Source organism: Dermochelys coriacea, chromosome 9 (genome assembly GCF_009764565.3).
Source record: "Dermochelys coriacea isolate rDerCor1 chromosome 9, rDerCor1.pri.v4, whole genome shotgun sequence".
NCBI classification, from domain to species: Eukaryota; Metazoa; Chordata; order Testudines; family Dermochelyidae; genus Dermochelys; species Dermochelys coriacea.
Genome location: NC_050076.1, coordinates 36,939,414 through 36,953,243, shown reverse-complemented (window position 1 = coordinate 36,953,243; position 13,830 = coordinate 36,939,414). Strand labels below are relative to the sequence as shown.

At 37.2% G+C, this 13,830-nt stretch overlaps 1 protein-coding gene across 50 annotated transcripts in view; it reads right to left on the bottom strand.

Moving 5' to 3' along the window:
* DOCK10 (dedicator of cytokinesis 10) overlaps nucleotides 1–13,830 on the bottom strand; it is a 237,444-nt gene that overhangs the window by 26,262 nt on the left and 197,352 nt on the right. For 44 of the 50 annotated variants that reach the window (XM_038415556.2, XM_038415561.2, XM_043493039.1 and 41 more), the window contains 9 exons: nucleotides 12,130–12,254; nucleotides 10,182–10,294; nucleotides 8,791–8,928; nucleotides 6,809–6,991; nucleotides 6,082–6,192; nucleotides 4,410–4,625; nucleotides 3,576–3,633; nucleotides 3,126–3,224; nucleotides 73–179 (listed from right to left, as the gene is read on the bottom strand). In XM_038415556.2, the coding sequence (XP_038271484.1) occupies nucleotides 73–179; nucleotides 3,126–3,224; nucleotides 3,576–3,633; nucleotides 4,410–4,625; nucleotides 6,082–6,192; nucleotides 6,809–6,991; nucleotides 8,791–8,928; nucleotides 10,182–10,294; nucleotides 12,130–12,254 (1,150 nt within the window). The remainder of the gene's footprint in view (nucleotides 1–72; nucleotides 180–3,125; nucleotides 3,225–3,575; nucleotides 3,634–4,409; nucleotides 4,626–6,081; nucleotides 6,193–6,808; nucleotides 6,992–8,790; nucleotides 8,929–10,181; nucleotides 10,295–12,129; nucleotides 12,255–13,830) is intronic. The other 6 variants (XM_043493073.1, XM_043493059.1, XM_043493048.1 and 3 more) reach the window with 1 other exon arrangement.

The window sequence follows — 13,830 nt, the reverse complement described above, 5'->3', positions numbered from 1 at the left end:
TTAAAAAAACCCTTAAAGTAATAAAGTTAAAAGACTACAGAACTCTATTTTTTAAATGCCACCATTGCTAACCTCGTTATATGGAGTATCTTGCATTCCAGAATCTTCTTTCATAGCTCCTTCTTCTTTAATGTTTGGGGTAATATTTAGAAAAGCTGGCCATCCCATGGAAAATAAGCCTTGAAGTACAAGCCATAACAATACTAATTAATACTTGTATAACCATGGATTTTAAAAGGCTACAGGATGTTGTAAAATGACAACCAATTTTATTTAGCTAGGATTATTACTTTTTAATTTTTTTTACAATCTAAGTGATGAGTGGCACAAATGGAACTGATTGAATTTATGACACGTTCTTCTAAGTTCCCTCTGTGGCATAAATCCGCTTGTCTAGGCAGATACACTAATATGTACTCATACGGCAATGATCTCAGAGAAATCCTCTCCCTTCTTCTGCCTGTCATTACTCCACTTGTGTTCTATCACTCTGCCAACCCATATAAAACTACACACAGAAGATAAGGAGTACCTGTGGCACCTTAGAGACTAACAAATTTATTAGAGCATAAGCTTTCGTGAGCTACAGCTCACTTCATTGGATGAAGTGAGCTGTAGCTCACGAAAGCTTATGCTCTAATATATTTGTTAGTCTCTAAGGTGCCACAAGTACTCCTTTTCTTTTTGCGAATACAGACTAACACGGCTGCTACTCTGAAACATAGAAGATAGTATTCTACAGTAATGGTACAATAGCATCACTACAGGGCTAGAGTCTCTCACCATTACTCATGTTGACTAGTACAATCGGCCCTTATTCCTGCAAAGACTTACATACATATTTAACTTGACACACTATGTGTAGCCCTTCTGAAGTCAATGAGAGCACTCATAGTGCATAAAATTAAGCATGCAAGTAGTTCAGTGGTTTTCAGCTAGACTATGTATAAAATACAGTATTACTCACTAAGGGTAAGATTGACAGAATCTGGCCCATAGTGATTTAATACCTTAGTGCTTTTTAAAAGGAAAATCTGCCAGAGAAGGTGATGTTAAGACAAACTTCAGAAACACACGATGTTTAGTTTTCAGAGTAGCAGCCATGTTAGTCTGTATCCACAAAAAGAACAGGAGTATTTGTGGTACCTTAGAGACTAACAATGAAGTAGGCTGTAACCCACAAAAGCTTATGCTCAAATAAATTTGTTAGCCTCTAAGGTGCCACAAGTACTCCTGTTCTTTTTATATTGTGTTTAGTTTAACAGCAGAAAAATTTGAAGGACGGTAATCTATTAAATTTAGAGTGAAATATACTGTACCACTGTGCTTGGAAACACAGAGTTACACACCAAAAAGGGGTTGCTATTACTATTTGTTTTGACTTATTTGACATTTTACTGCCTCTGAGTTTTGACATTACCCTTAAGCTGTTCATTCTTTACACGCATGACTTCCCATCATACTCCCCTGCTTGACGAAAAGCATACTTCCCTTAATACATTTGTCTCACTCCTGCAGATGATGTGACTTCATCATTTATGAGCTATCAGACTACTCTCTCCTTTCCAAACACACATCTGATTCTCCCCCACACCCAAAATATTTATTCTCTTTTCCACAGAAGCAACTCTTTATGGAAGCTGTGCCTATAGAGCTAGCTCATGCTCAGAACAACCCTGAAATGTAAGTTTAATAAACTAGCAGAGATTGGCAGACGAATAATATAATTAAAGACAAAAAATCTTATTTTTTATTTCTCTGCTATGCTCTAAGTAAAATAATCTAGACTGGCAATTATATGTAGACATCGGGCCTGATCTTCCTTGCACTGCAGTCAAATGGAAGTTTTGTCACAGACCTCAGTAAGAGCAGGATCAGTCTCATTGCCAGGTTGACTCCCCAGTCACACAATTGATGTTTATATAAGCCTCAGAAAAATGACATTCTGTAGGAGTTTTACATGGCTCCACTCGTCTCAGACTTGATACAAATGAAGACTTTACATTAAAAAAAATTTAATGCTTCCTCCTTTTAATAGATTCTAGCCCTAATCATGCATTTAACAGGTTTTCTCTGTTAATGTGAAAAGGAAATATATTATTGTTGACTCTGAAAATGGTTTTGCAAATGATTGGGAAGTTAAATATATTAATTTGAACATCAATTCTGAGAGGAGCAGCATTACAGTAACCGCAACAACATTTCTTTTTTTCCCTTTATTTTTCCCCTGAAATCAGATGATTTTATGTAACCATAAAAATCTTGTGGCCGGAAAAAGTTACCCAGTTGGGGATGAGGGTCCAAAAGTCCTAACAAAGTCAGGGAATTTAATCCAAAATGTAATCACATATTTTTTTCTGCATAGGCATTTCACTGTTACACCAAATAAATGGTTGAACCATAAAACTTGATTTATCATAAACTGCAAAAAAAAAAAAAAAAAGGGGGGGGGGAACACTAAGACCCAATCATACAAAATGTAGTGTCTCTCCTGCAAGACTTGGCTCCATTTGACTTGATGTGGTAGATACAGGCATGTACCATCTTGCAAGAGATACTCCTGTATCTTGTAGAATTGGGCCTTTAATGTTTTATCATATTATAAGGAAGAAAATGAACTCCAAAAAAAGCTGTCCATTATGTACTACGTATAATATCATTATCTGGATGTTCATTTTTTCTGACTGTACAATCAAGGTCTTATTTCTACTTCTGTTATTGGATATTGATGATGTATAATTGTCCTTTTTAAGCAGTTTAACTCATTTTGAAATGAAAATTACATGATCGTTTTATGATGTATTTTTGTGCAAAACTCCCACTGACTAAAGTAGGAGTTCCCTGCATCGATCAGTAGGAGAATGGTTTATTGTTGGTAAATACTGTAACTAGTGATATACCGTAAAATTCATCAAGAAAATTTAATAGTCCAACCAAAATGAGCATCAGAAAAGTATCACACATATTTCCTAGTATTAATTGCTTTCTATTAAAAACATAATCATGCAACATAATTCTTTTCTCTTTTGAGAACATCTTCTTTCACTAGGTCAGTTAAAGAGCAGTAATTCCATTTCCTAAATGATGTTATTTGACCCATAAACAGGCATGGTTAGAACACTCACTTCCTCCATTGTGAGTAGTTAGTAACAGATTACTATCAGAGACTTGAACATCTTCCAGGAGCATACGTGAGGTACAAATCTTTTCCATTTTCCAGTAACCTATGGTAGTGTAAGATGTTATTAGTATAGTGCTACTGGTATGTGTTAATAACATGCATATTTAATAATGACACACTAACAAATTAAGCATTCTCTTTAGCACTAAAAAGCTAAACATTCAATTAACCTCTTACGTATAAAATACGTATTTTATTATGCTGTTATAATAAGAATTTACTAGTCTCATATCTTAAACATGTGTGGAGGGTACAAGCAGCAGGATATCTTGAAAAGAACACAAATGTGATCTGAATGAAGTAAAACAGTTGCAAAATGTATAACAGTTGTATAATGTATAACAGATGTATAATTCTCTACATTAATTATTGCATTGGAATACATTGAACTTACCCTTTCTTTTCAGGTATTCTGCAATGAGGGCAGCTATATGGATATAGCACATAGCAGCCTGAAACCAGAGACCATATAAATATATTAAAGTACACCCCAGATTTTACATTATTAGTTTGCTGAGGGTCAGAAACCCTCTTCATTTTTGGAATATGTTTTGGAAAAGGGGAAACAAACTTAGTTTGACAATTTGAAGAAATCACAGGTCAAATATCGAAGTCCTTACTCAGGCAAAACTATCATTGATTTTAATAGGAGTTTTGCCTATGTACGTATAGAGCAAGATTTAAACAAGAGTGTCAGGATCTGACCCATAGAAAATATATGGTTACTTTGGAAACAAGATATTATTGGGCTAAGATCTTGGGGTTCAATTAATCAATTTAATACAAATAACATTTTTGCCAAAAAAAAATTTCTTTTGCTTTGGCCCAGATCATCTCCTGTGCTGAAAAACAAACAACCCAGAAGGGAATGGAAACTACATAGTTTTGTCTTCATTAGGAAATTACATGGTTTAAACACAATTTTTACAGTTGAATTAGCTAACATGATCCTGGCAATGACCTTGTGGTCACTGTAGACAAGGACAAATCATGCTTAGCAATGTGTCAGCTACTCATGGTTAATTCCTGTTATATAGCCTTTAATATACAGCATATTCAGGCATTCTTCAACCCAGTCCACATCTTATTTTAGTCATCTTGAGGGAAACTGCACGTTTAGCTTAGATGATAATAATCATAATTAATTATACCGAGCTTTTATACAGTGCTTTTCATCTGTAGACCTCAATCTAAATACAAACTGATTTCTTTGTCTTTTGTAAATTACCTCTGATAAATCTCCATTTCTAGCATGAATCTTGGCCATGTTTTCAAGCCAAGTCCTTCGTAATTCAGGTGTACTGGCATATGAGTTTGCTAGGCTGTACTGCAGGTCTACAAGCATCTCTGGGTCTTTCTCATGTTCCTTCATCTGAGCTGTGGCCATTAAAACTGTCCTGATGCGTTTGGTCAGGTCTTTCACCTCTGCTGGAAAGTGACTGTTCTTTGGAAAAGATAAGCAATGAATCATTGAAAAGGCCTACAAAGTCATAGTTTTATCATGTTAAGCTATAGTATCGCCGGTGACTGGGCCTGAAGTCAATGGATACACTCCTATTTAGATCATGCTCATAGTCCCATTATATTTATATATTTTACACAGTTCTCTGCCATTTATTTACTGATGTGTCACAGCATCCATTAGAAACCCTAGTCTATATTCTGATTTCAGTTACACCACTGTCTATATGGAGTAACTCCATTCAAGTCAATGGACTGAGGCTGTGGTAACAAGCGAAAATACGATAATATGTTTGTAAAGGGCTGCTAAATTTATTGCCAGATTTGGATACACTTACTGATGCAAGTAATACCTTAACTCCACAGGTAGCCTCACTAACGTCAATGGCAGAAGGTAGTATTCAGTGTGAAAAATGATATGTCACCCATTTCAAACCACACAAGATTAAAATTTGGTCTTCCTATCAGCCAGATCATAGATTATTCCTCAAAAAATATTTATGTCAGTTCTGCTGTTTTTCTTCTAAATTCTGATATTCAGGGTTTTGTTTGTGTTTGTTTTTTTCCATAAGTGTAGAGAGCATAACAATGGAGAAAAATAAAATTGTGCCTTTCTTTTGATTGGCAGGGCTGAGAATGCTACAAAAGCAGAACACACAGATACAAGATTAGCAGATCTAAGAAGATCAAAGCTGCCCTTTAACAAAATCAAATACAGGCAAGACTCTCATGTTACTTACATTAATTTTACATCAGTGTAACTATTGACTTCAATGGACTTACTCATGATTTGCACCACTGTTAGTGAAAGAAGAGTAAGCCCCATAAATATACAGTTGAAAATGTTTCTTGAAAAGCATTTGACAAGAGCTTATAAAAATATCCAAGTTGTGATTTAAAACTGTATTCTAATATATTTAGCAGAGTGGGGTCTAAACAGTTTTTAAAATAATACTTATTAGGAGTTAAACCCCTTATTTTGGGTTAGCAAATTGTTCACAAACCAATCTGGATTTTCTATTAACATATTTATTATTCATAAGTATTTGCTAAATAGTTGGAAGAATAATTTCTAGCCTAAATATCATTTGGGAACTGTTAACTTCAACTACATGCCATTCCTGGTGTTTCACTGGTCATACGGCATAACTGCTGTTCCATGATTGGATGAGTGAAACATTTTCAAAAGGAGAATAACAAATAGTGAATAACAAATAATAAGTTCAGATGTATAAACTTTCATGCTATACTTATTAAGATTTTGGCATTCACAAACATTTACCTAAGTTCCTGGCAGTTGCCTGACTACTTGAGAAAATAATAACACGAACCATGAAAAACTAAGTCAGTCCTTTTATTCATGAAGGTATTTGTGAATCAGTTCTTCCTATCATTCAGTCATCTATAACAGGTAGTGATAGACACAAAACCTTTCTTACTTTCATCTGCTTGTCTCCATTAGCAAAATTATTTATAATTGCAAGTGAATGCTGAAACCGAGATCCACCAATCCCTGCATCTGCGATCAATTGGCTTACAGCTTTGATGAGCTATAGGTGAAGAGGAACAAAGAACAACGTATGTTATTAACACAAAGCAAAGTTTGGACATAGTTTTAATTCTCTGCTTTAAAAAGTCAGCAAGAGGTGGTACTGATAGGGTGAGAGAAAAGGGCTTTCCACAAATATTTTAACAAGACAAAATATAAGCAAATATATAAATATAAATAACAAATCGTCTATGTGTTTATAATTGTTTACATTTTAAAATGTGAGATACCGTCTCATCGCTGTATTACCCCAGTTTTATGTTCATGTATCTGTACTGATTGAATCACACTGCTGTAAAATTGGAGAGGTAAATTAAGCCCACACTGTTGACACACTGGGTCAGATTTGCTCCATCAGCTATGTACCTATGTGCCTGTGACGCAACAAAGCCTGATTTAACTGGCCAGTTAGCAAAGTTTGCAGCTGTTTTGCATCACCAGCACAAAGCAAAACAGCTGGAACGAACTGATGAATATGGCCCAATGTTTTCAGACATGCCAGAACAATTAGAATGACACAGAGAAACTGTGATTTGCAGAATTCGAAGAGTCATTTCAGTGGAATATTTTATATAGCCCGTATATATTGTTTAAAGTGCATCTTACACTTCACTCACCTGTAGATGGGACCTGACCATTGACTTCTGCTTGTTAAATTCAAAGTTCTTTCTCATGAAAAAATAAAGAAGAGCAGATGCCTCTGTTTGAGTTGACCGTGACCTATGGTTACAACATTTCAGGACTTCATAGCAGAATGATCCACACATGTCTGCTTGCCCTTGAAAAAATGCTGAAGGAAACTACAGGGAAAAAAATGTCAAAATGTTTAGCACTTCTCCCACTCCTTGCTACATTCATTTTGAATCAACATATTTTGTTTCAAACTTTCATTAAAAACAATGAACACTGTCTCTCTCAGACACACAAAACAAGCAAAAACATCTGCCACTAGCTAAGCATTCTCTTCTGTGTAAAAATGAAAGTAAGTGAAAATGGTGTGTGCAAGTTGTGTACAAAGCATTAACCAAAACCTGTTGCGTACAAAGCATCAGTCAAAATGACCTTCCAAATTTGTATTTGATGCACAAATAACATCATGTGCACTGAAAGCATAGTGAGGTGCAACGGTGGCAATGAAAATAGCATAGTCAAGGGAAGTGGGGAGAGTTCAGACACCATTATAAAAGCTGACCAGTGAGGAGAAAAAAGGTTAGAATAGCACTACAGCTGAGGAAATAATGGGTGTTTTGTGGAAGTATGGAAAGGTTGAAAAAATTCATTTCAATTGGACTGAAAACAAAAATTCCAAAATATTTGGTGAATCCAAAAGTTAAAAAAAAAAACATTTTGGATTGAATTAAATGTTTCAGTTGACCTGAAATATAACATTTCAATTTGAGCATTTTTAAAACGTTTTTGAATTTATATAGACATTTAAAATAAATTTCAAAACAAAAAGTTATTTCAAACCAAAAATTGGAAACATTCCGGGGGGGGAGGGGAAGGAGGAAAGGAGGAGGTAAGGAGAGAGGGCTAGGTTATTTTCAAAACAATTGGTGAAATTGACATAAATTCATAAAACATCTCAGTGTTGCCAAATCTGATATCTTTGCCAGAAAACATTTTGCTGAAAAATTTCGTTCCTCTCTATTGATTACCATGCCTTTATGCCACATTAAGCCAGTGTTCCTCTTGTGGCCAAGTCTGAACAGCATTAGAAGGCAGAGAGTACAGGATGTAAAGGTCCAAGTAACTCTGTTTGCTGAGAGCTATTAATCACAGGATGGAGACAGTAGAAAACAGAAGGAATGAGAGGAGGGAGAAGATAAGCACGTTTGGCGCAGATCTAGATTGCTATAGAGATTATTATCCCCAAAGGAGCCACTACTGAGATCAATATGCCTACAGCCATTTGGAGAAAGAACACAAACCCCGCAGGCAATGGGATGGATGGATCAGATGATGTTAGATATTTACTCTCCTGCCACTGAACATGTTCCTCTGGCTCCCGGCAGTCTGGTGTATAATTTAAAGCAGGCTGTGGCTGGTTTATCTTATATTCCTTTGGCCTTTGAGCTATGTGGCTGGGAGAGGCATGACCATATTTCTTTCTTTCTTTCTTTCTTTCTTTCTTTTTTTTTAATTTACAACCATTCTGGAAGAATGGCATGTAGCTTAAACTTTTCTCAACTACTGTGTTACATGCAAGGGACTGGACAATCAGATCTATTTTGTTTAATGTTACAAAATTAAAGTAGCATTTCTCCTCAACCATCACTATAATCCATCTGCCAAATCCTGATTATTTCTTTGAAAGGTCCTCAACTCCAGCTCTGATTTTGTAGCTTTTAGGTCTGGTTTCCAGGCACAATGAGGTAGTTCAGTGTCTAAAGGTTAGAAAATGCTCCCATAATCATTTGTACCTACGAAACGGCAGATAGTAAATCAGAGGATGTTTTTCAACTCCGATCCCTAAATACCAATGAAACAAAGAGACAGAAAGCACCTTAAAGTGTGAAATCCTCCACGAGGTTGGATTTGTTGCACCACCCTGCCAACCTTATGTAACAGCTTTCAAATGGAATAAAAGTATAGTTACCTTACTCACAAACAACCGCAAGGCAGCAAAGACATGCTTGAGGGCTACTGCTGACTGGTTGACTTGCAAAAAGAGCAGGTAGGTATCAAAGACCTTTTTCATCAGTGCATTCTGGCAATCAGATTGCTGGAGTTGTCTCTGAAAAGTTAGCACACAAACAGGATTGTAATATTTTTAAAATAATGGAACAGAAAACGGCTCCTTTGGTTTTTTTTTTTGCACCAAGTCCTAATGTGTCCAAATGTGGTGGTATCTTTAATGTCAGCCCTACAAGTGCTTAGAGGTTACCAGCAACATGAGGCATTCCCCATGGGCTGTGGGCTCTTCAGACCTACAGTAATATGGGACCATTGTTTTCCACTATTTGTTCTCCCTTCTCATTCCCACAAACTACTACAGATAGCACTTAGGACAGGGAAGTGGGATTCATGAGAACTAGGTTCTGTTGATGTCTGCCATTTTCTATCTGTGTGACCTAGAGCAAGTCACTTAGGTCAACATTTTCTAACTTAAATGCCTACAGTTAGACTTCTAAATCCATATTGCATGAATGGCTTGATCAGTGGTCTGATTTTAAGAGGTGCTGAGCATCCACAACTCCTGCTGACTTCAGAAGAAGCTATTTCAGCATCTCTGAAATTCAGATGACTTTGGCCATGGCTACACTTAGCACTGCTGCAATCGATACAACAGGTGTTGATTTAGCAGGTCTGCTGAAGATACGCTAAATCAATGGCAGAGTGCTCTCCCATCGATTTGTGTACTCCACCTCTCTGAGAAGAGTAAGGGAAGTTGGTGGGAGAGTGTCTTCCATTGAGACAGCATGGAGTAGACACCGCAGTAAATCGACCTAAGCTACATCGACTTCAGTTATATTATTCACGTAACTGAAGCAGCGTAACTTGGGTCAACTTGCTGCAGTAGTGTAGACCAGCCCTTTTATTCAGGTCCTCAGTAAGAAGTTAGCAGCCTAAGCTTTAGGCACCCAAGTTCAAAAAGTTTGGCCTTAACTTCTCTGTGCCTCAGTGTCTCCATTTTTAAAATGTGGTAATACTTACCCACCTTTGTAAAGGTACTGAGATTTTTTAATGACAGGTTTATGTGAGATCAAAGCATTACTATCATCACACTGTAGCAAGTGATGCTGTTTCCATGGGTCATCCCTTTTCCTAGCTCTTCTGCTCAGCCAGGAAACTTTAGGCCAGTACCTACATGAGGGCTTACTACTCCCTTTCCTTCACCCCACCAAAACCCCTCAATAATGGAATTATTTGGCATTATATTTGTTTCTTTGTAATGTACTCTTGGGCATTTTTAAACTTTTTAAAAATTCTCTTTTTGTTCAAACCTATGACACCATTTCAAGCAGAATTTGCAACAATAGAACATACCTGGTGGTTCTGAGTGAAAAGACACAGTAGGTCAAGAATGGTGAGGCAAACTTCTGTGGCAATATTTGCCTCTGTGTCTGCGTAGTGTACAATGTCTGTTTCATTGGAGCCGCCTGCAGCAAAAGAAGTGGGAAGAGAACAACAAAGTGAGTATTAAGATAAATAACCCTCCAATCAGATCAAGAACTGCTTTCAAAGTCAGCACAAACATTCATTCCTGAGTGTGCATGTAAGCTAAAGGAGGGAAGGGGGTTCTTTGCTTCAATTTTGTTAATTTTGTAACAACTTTTCAACTTTGCAGAATATTGTTTCTTTGTTTGCTTTTTTCATCACAGATTACATTCAGCCTGACAAGAGATTTGAACCATGAATTATATCCTGTCATCACATCTCCCTCAGAAAAAATTTATGTGCAATAAACAAATGTATACTTGATATTTCCTGTCACACCATCTGCCACTAGTTACATATCTTTTTCAGGTCCACCTATCTTAACCTTTAGGTCTGTTAAGGGCTAACTGTAGGGTACATCAGGCTGTGTGTGCAGCGGGCATGAAATCACTAGCAGCTGATGGATGTACTCTATCTGTAAAGGACAAGGGCATGCAGGTTGCCTTCAGAGGCATGGGAAAAGTGAACTCTTACATAATAATTAGTACATATAAGTGAGCAGTGTGCATTCATTTTAGCATCCCCTTTAGATGCTGGTTGTGCAAAAAGGGAATGGTACACTGTCCTCACCTGTTTAGGGTATCTTAACACTGCTGGAACCAAAACTCCGCCTCACCTTGCAGTCAGGGAGTACAAGCACTAGAATTCTGGCTGTCCACTGCACAAAAACACAGTGGGAGTGGCAATTGGAGAAGAAAGAATCCCTAAGCCTTCTCCCCTCACACAGACATACAATGACTGCTAAAATCTGGCAATGTTTGTTCCATACGTGAATTAGCAAATGCTTGACTTGTCTGTAAATGCTATAATTCTAGAATGATATTCTAATGCTACAATTCACTCCAGTGAGTTACAATGCTGATGGGGAAAAATGGATATTTATTTTTTAAAGCATTTTAAAGCATCTACTCTCAGAGGTCACATTACTGTATTTGCTCACTGACACAGAATGCCATTCTTATTGTTAAATAGAGACATGTGTAGGTATGCTTTAAGGATATCTGTTATTTTTTAAATGTCCAATATACACTACATCTTATTGAGCACATAAAATATTACCTCTTGATTGTGGGATTAAAAGGAAAATTGCTGTGTAAAATACTGAGGAATCCATTTTCATAAAATTTGCTTCCTACAGATTAAAGCACCGGGATATGAAAATGACAAGGAGATGACAATTTGCAACAGTTACAGCCACACTCTATTTTAGAGCTTTATTTGTCATGATTAAGGATGGTTGAAACATTCAGAATTTTGAAATTTTTCGATGGAAAACAGGACAATTTTTTCCTGAAAATATTTGCAAACAGAGTCCCCATTTTTTATCAGCTCTAGCACTTATCCTATTTCAGCTGTTGCACACCTGATTGTACAACACTCCCAGGGATAGGTTCTCAGATGGTGCAAATTACCATGGAACTTAATGAGCTAGGCAAAAAAGTGGGTGGTATGAATCCACTGAAGTCTGCAGGAAGTCAGATTCTCTGAAAAGCAAGCTACTAATTTCATTTTCTAAATATGTGTTTAAGTACCTATTTTCAGGTTCTGATGTTTGCAAGTGTTGGCTTTTTTTTTTCTTTACAGGTCTATGGTCCAACTATTAATATTCATATAAGTTCCATTTCAGCCAACAAAGCCCATTGAAATCATTGTAAAGACTCTCATTGACTTCAGTGGGCTTTGAATCAGTCTCTTATACCTTATGGTGCTGGGCTCTATAGAGAAAGCTAAGATAGAGAGACAGACAGATAAGTAGATTAATTTCTTTCATACTTACTTGCCATGCTGCTGTCTATCATTTGCAAGAGCTTGGGGTTGGAAAATGCATTTTTGCCACGGATTATTGGTAACGTTTGAGATCTGTGATGTTTGTGGCCATCATGACTGGAAGTAGAATGCATCCTGAAATTGAGAGAGCACCGTTTTTTGTTTAAATGTTATCATATCCCTATAGTTTTTCCATGTCTCTCAGAATTATCTGCAGTATTTCTCAATGACCCAAATGGAGACCAACTGATGCAAAATATTTCAGGTTAATATAGCTGAAGAACAAAGTCAGCAAGGCATATATAACACAAGTTGATATTCTGTGATTTCTTGAGATCACAGGAGACATAATAACATTAGCTTATTACTAGGAGAAGCATTGGTTTAAACAGCTGACCAATGTTTACACAACAGCTCTTAGGGGAAGAGGAACTGAGCTGAGTTCTGTTGGTTTAGAATACAGAAAAAACTATTTACACCACAAAGTATTAAACACAATTAATAAATAATGCGGGACTGATGATTTTAGAATGGACAGTGATCATAAAAAAGATAAATTCTTTTTGTATTCTGCTAATGAATACAATAGACTATTTTTCTAAATAGAAGACATTTAAAACTAAGGGCACCAAATACAGGCACATCCACTCATACATAGGTTACAAAATAAAAATGGCCTTATTTTCAAAAGTTTGGGGAACCTGCATCCACTGGTGAATTCAGTGAGAACTGACAGCATGTCTGAAAATCAGGTCCCTTCTATTTAGGTGCCTAAATATGGATGCCTAACTTTAAGTACACAGTTTTGAAAATTTTGTCCTCTCACAATTTATTTTCTGCATACAGGCCTACAATCTTATGAGTTTTGACTTGCACAGTTAGTGCATGATCAATCCTTCAGGAGAGGAGGGAAGGTTACCCCAACCTTCCTCCATGGTTTCCAACCCCATGCCCTACCACAGAATGGGAAGGAGGTTTGTTTCCTGAAAATCACAAGTATCCTGAGAGCCTCAACACTCAGGGCTGCCAAAAGCCATCCAAGTGGAGAGCTTTTGCCTCAGCACTCCTACCCTGATTCTCCGCAGCTTCCATTTCAACATGACCCTGAAGGAGATCTTTCTTTAGTAGACTTTAAGGCCAGAAGGTACCAGTATGACAATCTAGTTTCCTACATACCACAGGCCATGATTTACCTGCATCAGCCCCATAACTACTGGCTGAGCTAGAGTGTGTCGTTTAGAAAGACAACCAATCTTGTCTTGTGCAATCTTTAAGGACTTCAACTGACTGAGAATCTACCACATCCAAGTTGTTCCAATGGTAAATTACCCTGATTGTGAAAAATATGGGCCTTTTAGCTGTGCTACCCAGGCCTCTCTGATACCCTAACCCTCTTTTCGCAGGGGAGGGGAGGGTTGGCTGCACGGTGTATGATGGGGTCATCAGAATTGTGGGCAAGGGAGCAGGATGCCACAGATGGTTGCTCCACTCCACTCCATCACCTTCTGTCCTGCTCTCCCAAAGAGTGGAGTCCCATCTCCTTCAAATACACACAGGCAAAGGGTGGGCTTTACCCTTTCCTTTTCCCACCAAGAGTAACCTGCCCAAGAAGAGGCCCTTCTACTCGTGGACATGTAAGGTAGAAAATCAGGATCCAAGGCACTAACAGTTTCAGCAATAAATTGAGCATTTATGTGTACTTTCCACTCAA